We start from the raw sequence: 22,348 nt of genomic DNA, 5'->3' as shown, positions 1-22,348 counted from the left end.
GGCAAAGAAGGAAATGAGATTGGTTTAACATGATTTGTTCTTGACAGATCCTGGTTGACTCTTACTCATCTCCTTGTTCTTAGTTATGAGCTTACAAACGGGGGTCTGTTCCCATATTTTTTCAGTTACTGAAGTTAAGCTGATTGGTCCTACAATTCCTTTCTTTTCTTCTTTTTTTTAAACAAAGGCATACATTTGTCTTTTCAATTCTTCTCAATTAGAGTTCTCCGCAAGTTTGGTCCTACAATTCCTTTCTTTTCTTTTTTTTTTTTTTTTAGACAAAGGCATACATTTGTCTTTTCAATTCTTCTCAATTAGAGTTCTCCGCAATTTTTCAGCACTAGTGGCTGTCAGGACTACCAGCTGCACACTGGCTCCATTAAATGTTCTGAGATGAGGGACAGCTAACTGGAAAGCAATCAACATGGACAAATACTGCTCTCTAATGCTCAGAGGGTATTCCTGTGTTGATGGTACTAGTTTATAACCATCTGCTCACCATTCACCTGTTTAGTGAAATCTGAGGCAAGAATGCTTGGCATTCTTGGTATTATCCTTGGTTTGCACTCTCCTCAGGGGTCCACTCCACTGAGTAGTGGATCAGCTTTTATTCTACATCTCCTACTCGCTGACAAAGTACTACTGACTCATTGATTTCTGTGTAGCCTTCTGTCAAAAAAAAAAAAAAAAGATATAGCCATCCATGTTGTGAGGTTCCTTTGTAGCACCTATGCTCAGAAATATTCCTGAACAATGAACTTGGTACTGGTTGAGTATCTGTTACTGGCAGGACTTTCTGGTCAAGTCTTATGGAGCCTGCTGATCGTCATGTTCAGTAATGTTCTCTTTACAGTATTTATTCATTTCATTTTTCCTCCTTAAACCCCTGATTTTCTACTACAGTCTTGTTTAATTTTGTTTCATCCATATAGGTCTGTTTAGTTGAACTAGAGCTAGAGCAGGGGTTGCACATGATTACAGCAGCTTCTTCCTAGGCTCTCTGTGGTGTCTATTTTCAATTACATGTGGCCAGGACAGAGAATATTGCAGATCTCAAAGCTGAGCATGTGTAGTGATATGACATAATGGTTTATTTACAGATTCTTCTCTTATTCGGCATTTTTAATCTCCAGGCTCCCACTAAGTTTTTATGGTTGGAGGTGCCAGGATCTGGGCCGTCCGTTTAGAATTGCTCTGTCAACTGGATTGTTTTCTGTTGCTCATGTGGGTTTGTCAAATCTTCTTTTAGAATGGGCTGTACATGAACCAGAATTATTTCACACGAGCCTTATGGTAGCTTCTTGCTGTCACTGTTTATATACTTTTGGAAGCATGTCTATTAAGAAGAGATACTTACTCTGCCTCTGCTTTTCACATTTTTTCAAACATGTTTTGAATGTCATGGTTATTTTCTAAAGTCTTGGTAGTACTTTCCACAGTGATTTCTGTAATGAGTCTTCCAAGGATTTACAAGGATTTTTTACTTAATTTACCCCATAAATTTATTCCGTTAAATCCTGGCAACCTTAAACAATAGTCAGCACTTCTGTTCCAGTGAGCATAATCGTGTTGTGTTTTTGACTGTCTTTTGGCAACATGTCCCTTGGTGAAGTTTTCTGGGACAGTTTCTGTGAGGTTAGTGAGTTTGCTGTAATCTTTGAAAGGATGTTTAGCAGTGCCCAGAGAAATATGAAATTTTTTTGCTCTCCACTGTAACACTATATTTGCCATAACAAATATTTCTTATCAACTCAGCCCTAAGAAGCAAACTGTATCCCATTCTTAACAGAAAATGGGGAAATTGAGGTTTGGTCCCAAAGCACCAGTGCTTGTTTTTGTCAAAGTTAAATCAGAACATGGTGCTGAGCACACATTTAAAGAGTGCATGAGAGCATGGCTTCAGGAGCACGAGGGGGTAGTTCCCAGATGCACTGTGCCTTTGAGAACAGCCTGTGTGTGTCACAGCCGGCTGTGTTTTCACAATGCTGCTGCTAATACTATCAAAGTAGCATGTGGGAAGCAAGAGCTGGAGCAGAGAGATCGTCTCCTGCTTGTGTTCTCTTCTGGACCTGCTGGTGTCCCACTGTGGCACTCAATAATTCCCTGCTGAATGTTTGGTGCCTTTTCTTTTCAGCGATGACAAGAGGTTTGATATGTCATAGTATGTGAAAGCTCAGCTGGAGACATCTTGCAGTGTACTGGAGTTTTAAAAAGTTCTTTGCACCCCTTGCATGGAAAGCATGGAAATCTGAAGGCATCCCAGAGAAACTGGGTTCTTAAGTATACCAATGTCCTTAAATTAAATGGGTCTGTGAGGAGCCAGATGTGTTACATATTCTATTCTATTCTATTCTATCCTAATCTAATAAGTCAACTGCCTCAACCTGTTAACAACAGTTCTTATGTAGGATTTGACAATGCATTAAAGTCTCTCTTTTAAAGGGCATTTCACAGAGGAAAGTAAGTCCAATATTTAAGAAAAATGGAAGGGAATCTATAACTATGTGGGCACATATTTTTATCTTTTTTTTAGGTTTGGTCTTGATAGTACTCTTGCACTATAATATGGCCTGTTAAAGGTTTCTGTGGTACCTGTGTGGTGCTCAGCGAGGGAAACACTGTTCACTCTGATTTAAGAAGTAGAAAATATGCCTGCCACATAATAAAAAACAAAAGGAAAAAAAAACCAAGCAGAAAAGAAACCTCCACTCTCAACCTGGCAAGAAAACAGAGTGCAGTACTACCAATCACGTTTTTAAAGTATGTTTGCTTTCAAGTCAACTTTGTGCTCTATTTAATGAGATACAAGAGCAGAGCAGGTGGCTACCATACCACTGAGATTTTCATGTGCATAGATTTTATTGGCTTGAGCCTTCCATGAGTGAATCAGTTCAGAATGGATGTACTTTAGGTAGGATCCTACCAATCTGAGTTATTTGGTGATTTTGTGTTTATATTTGGCTTTGCTCTGGACCCCATTTCACAAATACTCTGTCCTTCCTTCTATAATATTCATTAATATTAAAAATCCACTACCATGCAGAATCAGACTTTCTCAGTGGACTTTTTGCTGGATCAGTATTTTAATTAACTGATTTTAATCATCTCAGTGGCCTAACATAATTGTGCTGTGTTGAACAGCACCTCTATAAAAATATATCTGCATGAATGCCGTTTGCATGGAGCCATCTTTTCCTCTATCATCTTATGTCATTTCTAACCCAGATAACAAATTCCCAAGGGCAGAGGTCAAGTCCGTATTCTTCTGTAAATCACTGTGCATACCTGTCCTTTGCTGTAGAAACATGTTAAATAATAACACCTTCTAAAGGGTCCACTGAATTATGGGTAGTTGTATGCACCAAGCTCCTATACCTGAGCATGCCAGAGTGTGTGTGTGTGGGTTTCTGTGTATTCTGCAGATGAAATTTCTGATCTTGCTTCCTGAAGTGGTTTAGTTAAATCATTAGTATTACCTGAGTGTCCTGTGCAGAGCCTATGAATGGGCCAGCGCCACTTTGCCAGAATTATTGAATTACAAATATCTGAGTGATACCTGGATGAAATTGGTGTTGGACACAAATCTGTTTCTGCAAGAGGCAGTCCTTGCTCTAAGGAGATACATCTTTCAGCTGGAGAGGGCAAGAGAAGAGAGATATTTTTACCTCTCTTCCACAGGGGAGAGGTTAAGATATTTATCCAGAGGACAGAAGGACATGCAAGAGAACAAGCTGTCCTCTTGTCGGATTCTTTTTGTGCGGAGATAACAGAGTAACTCAGTTGCAGTCTTCTCAAGCAACAACTGAAATACAAATTCAAGCCAGGGAGAATATCCATAGAACTGCATGGTGGGACAGGAGCCCTCCCAGAGAGGAGCAGCAGTCCTGGGACTGGAAATCCTCTGCTCTGCTCTTCCACTGTTCAATACAGTATTGAACTGGACATCTACTGCCAGAAGCATAGAGAGGTCTGACCCAGCAATGCTGAGCATCCCAATGCCTGCCAGAGAAGGACATGGCTGTTGGAATCCACTCCTTACACTCACACCCACACACATCCTCACATGCCATACCTGCTTAGCATGGATCCACATCCTTCCTTTTCTTTTAATTTGGAAAAAATAACTGACTAAAAAATAACTAGTCTTCTCAGAAGAATTGCTGAGGTCCTGTCTGCTTCTGTTTCAGAGAGATATCGAGTGATTTCGCATCCCCATTTGGAATTGATAACATTTCTTGACTACTAGTGAGATATGTGCAGCTTCAAACTGGATCTTCTGTTTGTCAGCATAGACTTTTTTTTTTAACTCACTTTTTATGTTAGCCCACACAAACGTTTGAGATAGATAGATAGATAGATAGAGATATAGAAACATATAAATCTAGAAACCTCCTTTTGGAAACACATACAAAGCAAGCGTAGCCCAGGACATATAGCAGGTATGAGATACTGCTTTCAAACTAGGTCCTAACATGTATGGGATACAAAATTAATTACATCTACAGGGCAAGAGCTAATCACCTAGAGCTAAATCTGCAACAGGGTGTTGGCTCTAAAAGCCTGTCTTTTAGATGTTCTTCCACATAGCATTTTCCATGTGGCTGACACAAAAATCCAGCCTCACCAAGCACTGAGAGAATTAGAAACCAAAAAAGCCAGACTCCCAGAAGGTATCAAGCTGCATGGGGAAGCCCCGAAACTGGCAGTACAAAATGCAAAGAAAGGGAGAGTCTAAACTTATCCCATCAGAGTTAAGCCAGATTTCCCTGCACAGTGAGTCTTTCCAACTGCGCTGGCAGCAATCATCTAAGTGTAATTGCTGGGGGGACATGGTGGTTTTAGAAAAGCAGAGCCCACCCTTAAAATATTCTGACTGGGGAAAAAAGATTTCTTTACATGAAAAGCCAGGAGATGACTTTGTTGGTTTCACTGATTAGAAAAAAGACATTCTACTGAACATAATATAACTTCTTCTAGTGTTTTTTTCTAGGTATTTTTTTTTTCAGTATCATTTAACTTGGTTCTATCAAGTACAGAATTAGCATGAGTTTACATAAAGTACTAATTCTACTTAGTCATGACATTTCTAAAGCAAGATTTATGAAGAGCAGCAGTATCTTTTATTAAACTGAATCACATACACCAGGCATCTAGGTGATCTATGAAGGGTCTAATAAATATATATTTTTTTTTTTAAATTATCTTTCAGATTTCCAATCTAAATCCAGACAAATATAATGAAATGGAATAACCACTGACATTTTAGTTCTCACTGCAACAGTAACACAAGACGAGCATTATGTGAAATAACTATGAATTAATGACCTTGTTCTACACAACATTTCGTGGTAAGAGCAGTGAATATGGAGGACATACTGCCCAAACCGAGAAATGGTGACAACCAGACTGGGAACTCTGAAAAGCATTTCAGGCTGCTGGTCATGGAGAAACAGCTCCTGTGTGCCTAGGACAGCACTTTCCAGGCACAGAGATTGTTATGCTTTCTTGTCTGGTGACTCTACTATTCAAGATGGCCTTATTCTTAATAAGTGCACAGACATAGACAAATGAGTTAAGTTTGACCAAAAAAAGGAAAAATAATTTGCATCAAATATTGTACCAGAATGTTGTCTTCTGTAAAAATTCTGCACAGGAACATAGCAGAGACATTCTTGCTGCATTTGCTGGGAATGGCTGTTGGATTGTCTCTTGGAGGATAATTCTGTATTAAGGTTGTCCTACAAATCTGCGGCTCACATAAATTCCTGGCATGGTTTCCAGTGCCTGGCAGGATACCTTAGAGAACCAACTCAGTATGTCAAATTCCACAAGCAAGTCACTTGCACTGTCACAGGTGACCCATCCTGTAGGTGTGGGGGCTTTCACGTGTTTGCTGCATTCTTGGCAAGGCAGAGTTTGGCCAGGGGAGACAATAGTGAGTGTTATGGGGCTGTTCAGGATGTTCCCACTCTCTGGATATCTCCCATGGCAGCAGATGTGCCTTGCTGGCTTTAGCCCACCCCACCCAGCCCTTCCCTGGTGGCTGCAGCAGAGGGGCTGGGCTGGCAGACCCCGGCCTGTGCCTGTGCTCTGCTAACTCTGCTCAGAGGTCACATCCCCTGGGCTCAGGGCAAAAGGTTGGGCAGTAAACCCTGCAAGTGACCGCAGTCCTCTCTCAGAGCTCAGAGGCTGTGGAGAACAGATGAGAAAGTTCTGGTGGAAGGGCTGGGTTGGGACTTGCTTTTGAATTTACTCAAATGTTTTCCAAATGCTCTTTCACACTGCTTGTCTGGCTGCATTCACCTTTCTGGTATGCCTGACTTGCCTGTACATCTTGCTGGGAGGAGAGACACAGTCAAGTGATGATGTCCACCCTTCTTGGCGTTTAAAGGGTCTTTGCCTGGTAGTCACGTTTGTAACCCCGGGGAGCAAGACACAGCACAAATCACACATATGAAAGAGATTTAAAAGACTAAAGATCTCAGAGAAGTTTGGATAAATACACTAAGTTTAGATTCTGATCCAAACCTCTCTGGTTTGCAAAATGAGTTTGGAAGCATCACAAGAGCAAAGTCTTTTTTTTTCAGCTCTGGAGTTTCTGGTCCTGACAAGAGTTGGGAAGTGACAAGATTCACATAAACAAGGAAGGGTTATCTGAATCTTCTCAGGATTCATGACAGATACTGAATCAATGTTTAATGTGAGCCTGTCCAGCTAACACCACTGGGTCAGGTTATCTGATCTAGTAGACAAGTGGTTGCTGTTTATTATTTATGTTGTGTTAAGCTTGTGTCTTGCCATGTACTGAGCGAGCCCTCCCTAAAATGCTGATCCACACCTGCAAGAGATTGACAAATGGCAGATACCATAACAACCCTGCAGGTTACCTGCTGAAAAAACTAAATGTTATAAGAATAAAAAGATCAAATTTCTAGCCCACAGTCAACTGTTTTTAACCACTATACCCTAGAAATGAATGATGAGTTTTAAACAAAGACAAGAAGAAAAATTTCTAGGTTTTTAAGGTACTCCAGCTTCAGACCAGGATCCAGGCTTTGTGACCAGGAAAGGAGGAACAAGACCCTTTCTGCCGTACGTGAGTATTTCAATAGCTAGATTGGTATTAATACCAGTATTCCAGAAGCTGCTCATGTAAAACTGCTTCTAAAAACCACTAGCAAGTGTCTCTACTGCAAATCCCCCATTAAAGCAAGATGTGGGTCTCACTAAATAATCTTTCCAGCCCCCCATTTTGCAGCAGCTTATTTCCAGATCTGAACTTTGGAGCTGACCCTTGTCTTTGTGATGGGCCAAACCAAAAGCCAGATCTGAACACGGCTGAACTCTGGGAAAGTTCAAATCTATCGTTTGTGGTTCAGGTTGAGCTCTAATTAAAACAGACCAGCTAGAAAGGCAAATGTCTTAAAACCAAAACAAAACAAATGTTTCACGTGAAAAGTTTTGGATCAGGCTATATGGTACCAAGTAGTGTTTTTGTCTATCACATGATGTCATGTTCCTCTGGTTAACACAAACTGACAGCATGCACATGCTGCTGCATGAGATGTTCCATGCAGACACTTTGAATCCAACTTCAAGAAGAAAACAGTATTCATGGAAGTGCTTTCATGATGTGCAAAACCCCATCAGCAATCTTCCCGCCACTCAGCTCTGAGGGTAGGCTGCCACCTTTCAAACTTTCCATGCCCATCCCTAGCAGCACAGTGTTTCAGGGTCTCCCAAAAAACCAGTGTCTTGCTTTCTCTGAGTGAAGCTTATGCTTCATTATGTCAGTAGTATGTGGAATATTGCCACTAATCCCTGAAAACAAACAAGAAGGGGGTACTGCAGAACCTTCGGTTGCGTAAGAGGGCAGGGAACACCCAGATAAATCTCCTGCTCAGAGCTTCTATTTATAGTATAGTTAATACTACAGTGTCTGTAATAATCAACATGGTTGAGCCGTAGACAAGGGAAAAGCAAACAAAAGGGAAGGGAACTTGGTTTCAACATTACTGAACTGCTGAAGTGAAGGAAAATGGGAGACAGCAAGGAGAAAGGAAGGGAAAGAGGGAAAAATTCTAGCGCCCCATCTCTGGTGTCAGGATGTCACAGTGCACCAGTAGCTAGAAAAAGAGGGAACTCAAGACAGGAAGATTTACTCAAAGAATCACAGCACACATACAATAAGTAATGAGGATTTACTCTCCCTGTGGGCTTTATTCGCTCTCTTTTATTTTACATGTAAGTACTGAACATCAGTTCAGTGTTTTCTCTTCATGAAATTTGAGTGGACAGTTACCTAAGGTTTCCAAACTTCCTTCTTCTGCAAACTAAGCTAATAATCCTACCAGACCTCTTCTACTGAGATTTTTCACTATGTTTTTTTTTCAGGCCGGGACTCACTTTTTAGAAGACCAAATTCTTCCATGACATTTCTGTCCTTTTCTTTCCTCTTTGTATAAGAAGACTTTAACAGCAACCAGTTTTGCTTGAGGATACATCCCAAATGTTTGAGTGGACGTTAGTCCCCAATAATTTCAATTCTTCATAGTAATTTTTACTTTCCAGAGAGTGAGATATGAAGTGACTTGACCAGGGACACAAGAGAAGGCACAGCTGGGAGCAGAGAACAAGTCCATTATCTCCTGGTTCACGCTTTCACCATAAAATGATTGTTCTTACATTGAACTAGGAAACACAAGGTATGTGAAAAAGAATAGGAAGGGAATGGTATTGAGCTTCTCAACGTGATGCCTTCCTCTCAGCTTAGACTCAGAGAATGAAAAATTTTTTTATCCATTCTGCATGAATACTTCTCAAGTTAAAGAATATTCAAATGTTTTCACTCAGGAAATTTTCACTTCATTTTCACTGGTGAAGTTGTAACTAAAAGAACAATCTTTCTAATTAATCATTCTTAGCAATAGACTAAATTCTATTTATAGCACCATTTTAAACACACCAAAACACCAGAAAGCAGTAAAAGACCCACATAAGCAAAGGAATGAGACACAGTACTTTCTTCTGTTTTGTGATGTTCATGAAATAGGATTGCCAGGAACCTAGTTATTACTTTAGAATTTTCTTTAAAGCAAGAAGTAGAGTAGAATGGGAATAGATACCTGCTCATGTGCTACACATGATAATACATTGATGGCCAAAAAATCTAGCTGAAAGAATCACATGGTCTTTTGTCATTGTGACAAATATGGCAGAAAATACATGCGTGTTGAATTGCGCTAATCCTTCTCTGAGTGTGGAGGACCCAAATGCTTAGGAATGAGAAGCAGTCAGAGAATAAAACCCACCTGACTGTTTAGGAAAGTTCACCACCTTTGTTGTGCACTTAGTGAAATACCCTGTCTGTTTCTGCCTGGGATACTGGCATTAGCAAGTTTCCAAACTATTGACTTAGACATCAAGATTATCCTTCAGAAATGCACTGACAGGTACCCACCACTGATAGAACTGCCTCATCTTACAGAAACAGCAATGCACAGGTGCTCTGTGCTGGCCACATCTGATTTTGGATCCTGTCATTGCCCTTCACCATTACCAATTTTTACTGCTTCTGGCCCATCCCTTTTTCTTTCCTCTCCCTTCACATGCATTTATAGGTCTGCTACACTCTTTCCCACTTCCTCACATCCCTAGCCAGGCAGTTGAAAGGCTTCCATCCCAAAGATTGAAAACATACTCCATATTAAAACAGGATAGTATGACCAGCAGTTCCATGTTTCAAACACATTCAATTTATATCAAACTGAGAATAAACAGCTGGGGAAGCTACTTGGTGGGTTGCTGGAGACTGTGGCTTCCATTTCTTGTGGAACATGTCTCTGTCACTTGCTAAATAGGTGCACCATCTGGTGGTAATTTTGGACTCCCACTTCTTAAATTTCCAAAGAGCAGTGGTGGAGCTACGCCTGTGGTTGCAGCATTTATTTTTTTGCCACTATCTGTCTGAAAGTCCTCAGATAAGACAACTTTTGCAGGTACTACTGGTGATTGAGTACTAAGAATAGGTAGGACTTTAAATAAAGATCAACTTTCCATGTCTGCTGTGTGGGGCAAGCAGGTATGACTTTCTGAAAGGACCACATGCTCCCCTGAGAAACATACATAGGGATGGAAAAATTTCAAACACAAAGAGAAATTAGGTATTAGGGGAGTCTAAACTCCCAGGATAGGAAACAGGGACTGTCATGCAGTCGAGTTAAGATCCAAATCACCCTCTGGAAGCATTTCTCCCTGTTCTTTGACCATACAAGGAATACAGCCTGACATCTCATGCAAATGCCTGGAGCTCTGTGATGTGAAACTGGGCCAAAGGAAAGAAGTGAGGAAGGGGTTCCTCATTTTTCTGCCTTTGTTGTCTGAAACCCTTTAATTCAGCAGCAGAGAGAAACCACTACTATCTCTTGTGCCATTCCCCTCAGAAAATGCAAGGTTGCACTGAGCATGTCTGATGGAACTTAAAATGCAGATCTCCTCTGAACAGGATGGCTGGAGGCTGAATCAGACAGAAAATGAGTCTCCACATTTTGGTGAAGAAATGAGTGAACAGGTAAAAATAAGTCATGATCCATGAGTAAACTTTTTTTGTTTTAGCAACCTGGATAGAGCTGTAAGGTCTACAGCAGTTCAGTGCATGTCTGTTGAGCTTCTATCTAGAGATAGCAGTGTCTTCTCTCAGTGCATCAGTGATCTTTCTGGGGTGAGAGCAAACCAAAAAGACACCTCAGTAATTCAAGCCCATTTAACTGACACCGGCTAAGTCTTAGGAATCATCTTTCTCACACAATCCCAGAACTGGAGTTGTGGAGAAAGCATTATAGACAGGAAGAAATTACACTTGTGGCTAAAAGTAGTCTGTCTCCTAGGTACACTCCAAGTGGATCTGGGATGGGCAGAAGGACCCATCATCAGCTTGATCTTGCATGCTGTCTTTCGCTATGACTTCTGTATTCTGCAAACCACTTGGTTCTGCCTTTAAAATGAAACACTTTCAAAGCTTCTTTATTAGCACTTACAATGGAGGGTTTAAAGTTAAGCACGTATTGGGTAAAAAAAGCATGGCTGGAGTCTGTGGCCAGTTTGAATCCTGAGGGAATGACTACCTTAGAACTACAATGCTAGATTCACTTTCTCAAGCCTCCAAATAATAGATTATAGAGTCCTCTTTCTTGCTTGCTTTATTTCTTTTTTTAAATTTGCCTCTTCTGTCAGTAAAAATAATATTGTACTTCACAGTATGAACATCAGTAAGAAATAAACTACAGTCATGCACAATTTAATCCAATGCTAAAAGGTCAGACAGGATACGCACGAAGGAAATTTTGTCAATTAGAAAATGAGGTATTTGTCAGATGTAATATTTTGCAATACACCAGCCACTTCATTAGGAAAAGAAATTGCTGGTGACTGGAGGCATGATGGCAAACTGCATGGATCAGTGATCTAATCCTGAATGCTAAAATATTTGTTTGCAAACCAAAATGTGCAGATAACAAATGCTGTGTTTTTTGTAATGTTTGTACATGCCTCTCTCTGCACTTCAAGCTTTTCAGTTTAGAAACAGATGGTTTACCAAACAGAACCTATCCCTAAGAACAGAGGAGAAAAGGGAGGGATGCTGCTACATATGTAACTCTAAAGTCTAATGGCATGTTTAGCCTGGCCTGCTTGATGTAGAGGTTGGACTAGATGACCAAACCTATCATCTGTAATTCTAGGGAAGAGATTTTGACAACACACTTAACCGCAGTAGTAAAGCTCAGGGAATCTCCAAAGTCATTAGAACCCCAAGTTGTTACAGGATCACATACCAGCAGGTGCTGTCCTGTACTCCCTGTCATCCTCCATAAAGAACTTCCCCTGCAGTGGCAAGGTTTGGCAGCACCTGCCTGTTTGCAAAGTTGCTCTGTACTTAAAAAGTCAAATGTCATATGGTTGATTTCTGTTTAACTAATTGGGTTTTAGCTGAGTCCCTCTATGAAATTCAGCTTCACTTTCAACTTCTGCTCATAATCAAAAGCCAGGAGACTTTTGAGTGGCTCTGGTGAAACCAGTGGCAAAATTTCTACTGACAGCAATAGGACAAGAATTTGGCCCCTGCCCTTTTGGATTAAGACCAGCACCACTTTATTTGACTTTTAATGTCATTTGCCTTCCTGGTTTAAGCATGCATTTTGTTGTAAGTCATTGACCAATAGGACTGGGATGCTGAAGTAACTCATGAGTCAGCATGCTATGGAACATTTGTACTCAGCAATTTTATTAAAAAGTGATATGAAAAAAATGACACTAAATGAACATTAATGTTCCTTGGAAGCATTTGGACGTAAGGAAATGCCAAGCTTAAAGCTGCTATGCAAAGTTAGCCCTGTGTCCAAACTTTGGTACAGTATTCAACTAAATCATAGCCTAGAATTTGCATACTATCTTTTCCACAGGACCTCTGACTGACTCATCCCAAGGGAAACCAGAAAAGTAATATGGAAAAAGTTACCCTGAATAGCTACAGACAAAGCTAAAAGAGAAAAGGAGGACTTTTGTTCTGGCCGGTGCAGAGCAGGAAGTTATCATCACAGACCCAAGGCCCCATCACATGTACCTATTCCTTTTCCACTACACCTAAGTATGCAGTAGGATGATCAAATGCCAAAACCTATGAGTACCCATCCCTCCCCCTCCCCCTCCCTGCATGTTTCTTTTCCATACTGATGCCTAAATGGAGCGATTCCATACAATAAAAAAGGTCCATTTAGTTTTGAACCCCTTCCCCATGTCAGTCCATCAGTTTTTCAGGAGATCTAAGGTCACAGGAAGACAGTGTGTCGTGCTATATGATGTGCAGCGTTGTGGAACCTTACATTCCAGCATACCCATGGAAGCATGTGAGAGCAGAGTTGAGGAGATCCAGAGACTTGAGTCTCCCCAGTTACAGTTCTTGGCATTAATTTACATCAATGCATGGAACAAATTTAAAATTTAGTGCTCTGACAACAAAAATGGAGTTACTCACAGTCTGGTATGTTAGTGTATTTAAATTTGAAAATGTCTACAGAAAAGCACCTGTTCCAAGAAAATCTTCATTTTTATATGGAATGGAATGAATCAGAAGACCTTTCCTTAAGATGGAAAATCCAGATTTCATTCAGATCAATAACCACCATTCCTCATCCAGCTGCGAGCCGCACACAGTTCACCAAGTAATTATATTACCATATTAGTGCTGTGTTTGGAATAAGGATGTCTGCCTTTTAAAGAAAGTCTGCTGCCAAATAGGTAAGTATTTAAATGGCAACAAGAATGTTTTCATTTAAGAGAATTTATACTATTCTTCACACTCATGACCCTTGAGGGAAGAGAAAACACAACTGAGCTATACTTGAACTAAACAGTAAAACCTTACAAAAAGACTAGGAAGTGGAGAAGATGAATTGAGATGTATAAAAATCTGTCTCTTCATGGCTGGAAATTATTATATGCTGCAGACTATATATGCTTTTATTTCTTTTATAGGGACACAAAAAAATAAAGATTATAAAATGAATGTAGCAAAGTGACATTTTTTCTGGTTAAGTCAAACAAAATTTATTTCTGTCAGCTCGTAATTTACAAATGGTACTGTCCATTTATGTTTTTCTTTTCCTCTATGATTGACAATGTGTTTTGAAAACATTACTAAGGCCTCCCTGAATCATTTTGAGGTTCTGGCATCTAAGAAATTTTTAAAGCACAGAGAAATTATCACCCACAAATGTTCAAATTGATTCACCAAGCTGGGAATCCTCCATCCTGTCAAAACAGGATGTTTCTTTAAAATAGCAGCACTTCCTTAAAATAAAAAGATATTTTTTCTTTTTTAAAAACATCCAAGTGACAGACATTGAGAGTCTGAACCTACCACTCCCACAATAGCCTGTCTCCTCAGCTAAAAAAATACAAATTCCTAGCACCTTAGTGGTTTCATAACTTTTTTACTGCTCCTTCACAACCTCAGCTACCGCCAGCTGGGAGGGTTTATTTTCTTATTCTGGTTCAGGTTACTGTCTTACTTTGTTACTTGTGAGAGTAAAAAGCTTGCCCCCCTTCTACAGTAAGAAAGTATGAACTGTTTGAATCAACTCCTCAATTTCCCCCAAAGATGATAATACAAACTGAAACGCCCTCTCACACACTTCGCCTTGTAACTACTACATTATCACACCTTTTCCCCCGTGTTCAGCTTTCAGTTGTGATGAGGTGCACTGAGGAAACTGTTCTGCTAAGGCAGCCTGCCTTTGAGGACTTTTCTCACTACTCGGAGCAGCATGCAGGGCTTTGGGTGGAACAGCTCAGCTTTGCTCCAGCATGGCCTGTCTACCTCTGTAAGGCAACTTGTGGGATATCACTGACACACCAAAATCCTTCTGCAGTAATATATAGCTAATAAGTGAGAACAAATAGATTGGACATTCTTAAGGTTAAAGATATTTTAGTTTCTCCTTGCAGCAACAACATGCCAGTTGTGAAAATAAAGGAGCTGTTTGGGACATTTTAAGAGAAGACTTTACAATGACTGTTTGCAGGGTGTTTAATCTTTCCTGCAAAATGAGCATGCAGAGGAAGTCCACAGATTTGAGGGGTTTTACCTCTTTACTGCCTGCCTTTACCTGCCAACCAGTTACCTAGCTGCTAGGGGTGGTGGTTCATCATGCATGTCTTGTTGTTTGTTTTTTTTTTAATTCAGGCTAATAATGAGAAAACTCTCCCTCTCCAAATAACCGAGAAATATACATCTTGTTATGCACCACTGTGCTTCTATTAAGAGCTTATGCTTGCTTAAGCCACGGATCATTAAATTTGCCATGGTATTTGTAGTTTAACTAAATCAAACGTGCAAATGCAATGACTCCACATGGCATCTTGGGAAGTGGACATCAGCAGTCACTCCAAGTTGGCTACATGAGCAATAAGGATATTGTTTGTACTGGTCTTACATCATCTTCTGGAGCTGCACACATCCTTAGTACAGACTGCAGCCGATTGAATGCATCCTGTGCACCTCTCTCCTGGCATCCCAGACAGCCCACTGTACTAGGAGCTGAAAGCTGATGCCATGCTCTGAGAAGCCACCCCTCACACCAGAAAGTTTTTTACTATATCCTAGCACCAACAGAGAAATCCAGTTAAAATTACTGAAAACAAATTTTTTTCTCCTCAGTTGCTTGAATGCTCAAAGGGCATTGTTGTCTGGGTCCATGCTATCCAACAAAAAACCCTAAATTTTTCCACATTAGGTCCAAAAGCCACTGTGCAATTGAGGTTCCCCGTAGCTGACAAGTGCCTAAACCAATCATAGCACCTACTGCTATGACAAAGATAATTACTGCCTTTCCGTTGGTGAAGTGTGTACCCCGCTCTGTATCATATTTAAAATAATCTAATTCCAACTCATTTTCCCCCTCCAAATTGTTTCCAGCTGTACAATTCCTTTTTTCCCCCCATATTGTTTTTATTGGATATAGTGCAAGTTCATAAAGATAGATTTTCCCATAATAAATACACAGATGTTAGAATAATAAACATACAGTCAACCTGATATATGAATATTACTAAGCCTTAACAAACATATAACAAACAACATAAATTGATTTTAAAAAATTGAAAATGAGAACACAGAGTAGCTGAGAAGGAAATGGCAGGAGAAAATAAAGGCAAGAAGCGAGCTAGAAATGTACTTACTTTAGCAAACTGTCTGGATTCATTTATGGTTCCCTTTATTGACTTGCTGATAGCATTAAAGCACAACTATGGTTGTAAAGCATTCCCAAGAATGCCGCCTGTCTTCATGTCTTGGAAGTTTTCTGCTCACCCTGAAAGCCAAGCTTTCCAAGTTGGCCAACTCATACCACACTAGAAACTACTGCGCTAGATTAATCCATCTGCTTGGACCCAAATATCCATTTTTGGAGAATAATGAGCCTCTCTACTCCTCCCATTTTTGGTAGGAAGTTTTTATGAACATTTGGCATCTCGGTTAAACCATCATCATAGCCCAGAATAAAAATGACTGGATTCATATGTGGAATCCAAGTTTAATTAAGCCTATATATGGCCTGAACCAAGAATAATTTACTGGCTGACACCCCCTCAGCATGTGTGATAAGATGCCAACCGTTTCTCTGTGACTCCATCACTTAGATATCTTTCATGCCCCATTCCCATGTTCCAATTCAGGCCTGCAGCTAAAACATGGGATCAAGAGTGGACTTACAATGTTATCTGATTCCAGTACAAATAGAGCAAGAATCACTTTTTTTATGAGTATCTCTCCTTCAGAAGCTATCCCCCTCCCTTTCCCAGTCTTACGTTTGGAATTATCCATCCTGTCCCCAGTTTATGTGTGCATGTGTACAAGTGCATGCTTGTAGAGAGAACTGTGACATTCAAGTTTATGATCTGATTGTGTTTACCAAAAGTTTTCTTCACCTGGGAGTTAATAAAATTCATGCACAGATTTTTTATTGCTCTAAAAATCCAGGGTTTTTCTCCTATCCCTCCCCCATTCTGCCTGGAGAGTGGATCAAAAGTTGAGTGAATGGGAAGAGACAGGAACCTTCTTAAAATGTTCTTCTCCTAAACCTCCCTTGGTGAGCAGAGCTGTAACTTCCCTTCAGATGCATTTTTTCAACACAGCAGAAAACTAAAGACCAAAACAAAAAGTAAGACATTAAAAAAAAAAAAAAAACCAAACTTCAGAACTCCCTTGGGTTTGGCCTACTTGTTAATATTTCCCTGTCGGGTGTCCAGTTTAATGATTTTCCAAATCACTGCACCAGTGACACCACCAAATATTGCTAAATTGTGATCATTTTCCACTTCATGAGTCTGAGAAAGGAGACAGGTACAGATCACTTTGGATATCTTGACAGATATATTTTTCAAAACACCAAAACACCTCTGTTTTGCCCTGGATTTAGCACTGGTAAGAGCTGCCTGTTCATAAGCACTTGAGCTGGAAGGATTCCAGTGGAAAGGGTCAATGCACAAATAATTAGCCAGAATAATCCACCGTCAAAGAACAACAGTAGTTTCATTTCTGCTATTGATTCGGACTTCATACTACAGAGCCTGCACTGCTTACTTTTTTGGGGTGGAGTTCTTTGCTTTCTATGCTATTAATGATCTGTAGCTTTTAGAGGCATGTAAGTGACAAATTGCTCTGCCCATCCCATTCCCATTTGGGGGAATAGAGACCAGTTCCTAGTGGAGCTGGAGCTCTTTTGCATCAATAACCTGATAGGACCGGAGGCGTTACTCATCCAGATCAGGGTCCTCACTTTCAAAATGTTAGAAGGGCAATTATCTTTCAACAGTGATTACCAGTAATAACATTTGATATATAATTATTTTTTAATTAATTTAAAAATTTTTAGTTTTTAATTTTTGACTGGGGTTGTTTAAGAGGCTTAAAGCAAGAAGGATGAGTGGAGAGTACAGATGATTATGTGAGAAGCTGGCATGAAAGCTAGGGATGTGTGCAAGAAGGTGACAAATGTGTGTACAGGACAGCATGGGTAAAGTAAGTGCAGGACTGACTTTCTTTGGGGATGGCATGAGTATGGAAGATTTCCCAGCTATAAATATATCAAAATAAGCTATATGCAATGCTTGGCTAATTCATCCCATGCTACAGTCTTTGTACATGCCACTAATTTAGATTTCTCTGTCACTTTTTATCTCCGGCTGCTATAAATCTTTCACACCAACATGAATGCCCCATCATTTCTATGGTTGTTATTCCATCCTCTGGACTATTTCCATTTTTTTTAGTACAGATTCTATGTACTGTATTGGTGATGCAGCCCTCATTCACTGAAGTACCTCTTTGAGTAAATAACTCCTCACTGATCCATCTTGGAGCTTAGCTAAAAAACTGAGGACTTCTCCTGGCACAGTAGGATCCTTGGAAAACACAAGGGGGGACATGTGTCCCTGTGTCATGTCTTCTGGCTTGGTGGTGGGTGGAAGACATGCATAGTAAGAACATAAAGGCACCCAAGAGGTGATCGTAGCAACAGATACACATCTGTTGGAGAAACCTCACATTGGGTGAGTCTGAGTGTTTGCTTTGAATCTTGAAGGGGGAGTGTTGCACCAAAATACAAGTTAGAATAATCATAAATCTTCACTTGTCAGTGTAGTGGTAGAGTCTTGGCCAGTGGTTAAAGAGCAGGTCCCCTATTTCCCATGCAGCAGGAGAGCAATTAATATCATGTTATCACTGCTTACTTTCCCTCCCCACCCTGAGACCTGAATAACTCACCTTCAGTGTTCATCTCCCCAAGGGATTCTGGGATGGAGCTTTCCTTTGGGGTGAAGTGAAAAACATGCCTGTCTTTTTTTAGTTTTAGTCCTTTCTTCAGTATGTTCAGGCAGAACCAAATGGCCGGTTTAGTGTTTCTGTGTCAGACACAGGTGTGTTTTGTTACACAAGTGAATATTTATGCTTAAAGGTATCTTGTACTTTTAAGTAGTGGGGTTTTTAAATCTTTGTCCATTTTTTACCTTTTCCCCCTTCGCTAGTGTAATAACACTACTTCCTAAACCCTATCCTTTTCCTAGGTACTGACCTCATCATCTCTGGGTGCTACTCCACTAATAAAAAAAATACAGATATGTGAATTATGGGATCCTTTATAGACCTGCATGGAACTCGTCTGGCTTGGCTGGAAGGGGTCATGTAAACCTTCTCCATCTGTTGGAGTCTGTGTGGTTTCACTCCCAACAAATGTCAAAGCAGAACTCAGCTGCAAGAGCCAAGTTTCATCTGTGCTCGGGTTAACCCATAAAAGAACCCACCAAATTCCACATCAGTCATTTCAGACTTTCAAGAAACCATTCAGGTTCAGTGGAGAGGTCAAGAATCTGGTAAACATTTTGGCAAATATGGCTTGAACAGTGGCTCAAGAAAACCCTGGTTTTTCCAGTTTTGTATAGTCTGACCAACCTGATAGCTGGTCCATCCTAATGACAAATAATTTCTGTTCCTTGTAGCACTTACTTTGAGTAGAAACATTGAGAATGAAAGCACAGCTACAACTTGTCCTCTTTAGTCATTTGAACTGCATTAACTTGCAAAGTTTTGGAGGAGGAAAAGAGTCTCTGTGGTGAAGAGGATTGTTACCCATAAGCACAGTGGTGGAGCTGGTAAAGCACCACAAGATTTTCAGCTTGGAAAGGAGAGCAGAAATGGTGAAATCCTTTTCACTGGAAAGCTTAGTAATGACACCAACTCTGGTACAACCCTCCAGAGTGGCCCTTCTCAGGCCATAGGGGATCTCACAGAAGGTAAGAGAACCCACTTATCTAAGGTAAGAGCATGCCCGCAAACTTTGGCAGATGAAAACAGAGCATGAAGAAGTACAGCATGCTTGGCAGATGTATATTTTCTGGCAGCAACATAATTCTGGTTATTAACTGAAAGCAAACAAACATATTATCAACCAAGGAGGACCAGACCATGCCTCTAACAGTCAAGACAAGTGAATAGAGTTTTTTCTGGTTCATTTAAATTTGAAGGTAAAAGTTAGGCTAATTCCTGAATATGATTCCTTGAGAACATAATATAATGCTCACAGAATATGACAGACCCTCTGCAAATGTAAGTCAATTGCCCAATGCCAATGGATTTATTTTACTCTTTACAGCTGAACCACTGTGTCCTTAAAGTGCCCAGACCCCAGCCAGATTCTCAGATTCGGATATTCTTTCAAAAAATATTCAGTTCCCTTGTTGACTCAAACATACCTCAGTTTTTGGCATTCATTTCACAAGGGTGTTAGAAAAAACCCTAAAGCTTTGACCACCACTACAAACAAAAGCACCATGTGAGTCGACTCCTCTTTGCACAGAAGAAATTAAATGTTATGCCTTTTTTTCATACAGTTTTAATGAGATCTTATGTCTAACCACACTCAGTTGTGTTGGAGGGACAAGACTCACCTGAACCATTGAATGCAAGAGGTATCATGCAGAGAAAAATGAAACACATGAAGAATAGGCTACAACCCCACTGAGAAGCTGGATGGTATCACTTTGAGTGCCCTTGAGAGAGCCACACAGTACAACATGTTATCCCAGCCCAAAACAGCAGACAGCATGTGAGAATGGGCAGCCCTTGGGGGAGAGAGAAAAGGTCAGGAATAAGCTAAGGATACCCAGCTGGGTGATGAGGAAAATAGTGACCTCAGTGCTGGAAAAAAATTTACATAATCTCCCCTGTGAAATAGTATCAGACATATGGTAAATGGAAAGGTATTGATTTAACTTCTGCCAGCTAAAAGCTTGTCAGGCCAAGACCATGTGTTATTTTCTTTGAATAGATTTCCTGCCTCAAATCGCAGTATTTTCTTTGCAGTATGATAGCAACACTAAAATGTATCACTGCCGCATATAGGAAGGCCAGTGTCATATGCAGGGTACTTCCATCAATTATTTGGGACTATCGCACTATTTATGCTTCTGGGAAGTCTTCAGAGGGATTTTTCTGAGCTGCTTTTAGTTCATTTTTGATTAGCCTTAATATTCACCACAGTTATCATGACAACCTGTAACAAGACAACAGCTGGAAATACTCTCTTCATGAGCTGTGACCTTGGATGGCTGTGCAGGCACTGAGGCCATTGCTGGGTCTGAAGTTGCACAGATATGAGTGACTTCATCTACAGATCACTGGAGATTTCATGTGTCTTGCCAGTTACTTTTCAGCGAGTGGAAACACTCTTGTTCTGGGAGCATCACAGTTGAACTCTGAGGGTTATAAACCTTTGCAGGACCATAGCAAGAAAGGCAAAAGAAAACCATCTCAAACAGATCCCTACAGCACCGTATTAGAGACACCCTTACCTACTCGAAGCTCTTGTCCAAAGACTGTTTTCTCTCCCAGCGCAGAGCAGTTCCACCTCCCATACCGAAACTGGTACTGGCACTCATTGATTCCCATTTGTGCCCCTTCCCCGATCACAATGATGGCATCAGGGCGGCTCTGGCAGATTGCTCGCTGCCGAGGGGCCAGGCCTGGGATTTTGTTGCAGATTATATTAGCTCCTAAAGCCACCACGGATGACAAAGCTCTGAGGAAAAAAGCAGAAAGACACGTTATAACCAAATTGAGGTGACCAGGTGCTGCTGTGTGGCTGGCAAGGCACTGTGCAAAAGGGGAAGGGTTGGAGGTTGAGTTCCTGTAATTATGCCAGCTTGGCACAATGTCTCTGGTCTGGTATAGGAGCCTGGAAATCTTGCAGTAATTCCTGATCTGATTTGTGCCAGAAAAAACAAAGAAATGGAATTTTGGCACTTTTGTTTCCAGTCCTACACAGAGACATCAGCTTGTGAGATGTGGAAAGCAAGACTTATTTAAAAGAAAAATAGTGACAAGTGATCATCCACAAATCTCTGAAATTCATGTCTACTTTGAATGCGGGTTCAGGCTTAGTGTTTTAGTTACTGCAGCCAGTTCATCCACCCCTCATTTGAAACTGTTAAGCACAATTTAGAAAATGACTTGACACTAGCAACACTCTTGCCCATTGTTAGGCTCAGGGTATTGAATGATTAATGAAGTTCACCAGCATAACTGTACTTGAGATCTGGCAAACATCATGGAGTACATAGGAGTGATTCTTAGTACGTGCCATCCAGACTATATCTGCAGTTCTCATTCTTCAAGTATATTTTCAGAATTCATTATGAAGTTTGCATATAACTTGCACCTGCCATATGTTTTCACTTGAGTGTATTTATTTTTCATTTTTCAGCTCACTTTTCAACATCTTCACAGGCTCATTTTTCAACATCTTTACAGGCTACATTTTAAATGGTAATACTTTGGGAAAAAAATGGGAAAACATGGATGCACGTTCAGTGATGCCTCTGGTCACATCTACTGAGTAGCCACCAGGCCCATGTGGAGATGCTTCAGGTGGCTCTGGACAAGCAGACACTGCCCCATGATTCTACTTTCCCTCTTGAGCACCAGCCTAAGCCTTTCATCTTAGTATTAAAAATTTCCCACTGGAAATGCTTCCTTGGGGAAATGCTGACTAAACAAAATTAAAGAATTACATAAGAATTTATCAACTTCATCACTGCAAAATTACATAAATGCTGCATTTCAATGAAATCAGAGTGTTTAATTTTGCCATTTCAATAAGCTACAGTAAAGCCAGACCAAGGAGGGTGAAATGGAGCACTATTCCCTGGCCAAAATGAAATACTGCTATTCCTGTGGAATGGCAATTCCATGATGATTCCCTCTTCCTTTAATAGGTATTTGTGCATCTTTTCCAAAGTT

At 40.4% G+C, this 22,348-nt stretch overlaps 1 protein-coding gene across 4 annotated transcripts in view; it reads right to left on the bottom strand.

Annotated features, from left to right (window-relative positions):
* WNT7B (Wnt family member 7B) overlaps positions 1-22,348 on the bottom strand; it is a 94,539-nt gene that overhangs the window by 21,102 nt on the left and 51,089 nt on the right. For all 4 annotated transcript variants that reach the window (XM_019292761.3, XM_039571517.1, XM_039571519.1 and 1 more), the window contains exon 2: positions 20,902-21,128. In XM_019292761.3, coding sequence (XP_019148306.1) covers positions 20,902-21,128 — 227 coding nt within the window. The remainder of the gene's footprint in view (positions 1-20,901; positions 21,129-22,348) is intronic.

Source organism: Corvus cornix, chromosome 1A, assembly GCF_000738735.6.
Source record: "Corvus cornix cornix isolate S_Up_H32 chromosome 1A, ASM73873v5, whole genome shotgun sequence".
Lineage (NCBI taxonomy): Eukaryota > Metazoa > Chordata > Aves > Passeriformes > Corvidae > Corvus > Corvus cornix.
The sequence above is the reverse complement of the archived record's forward strand: the minus strand, read 5'-3'. Positions and strand labels throughout refer to the sequence as shown.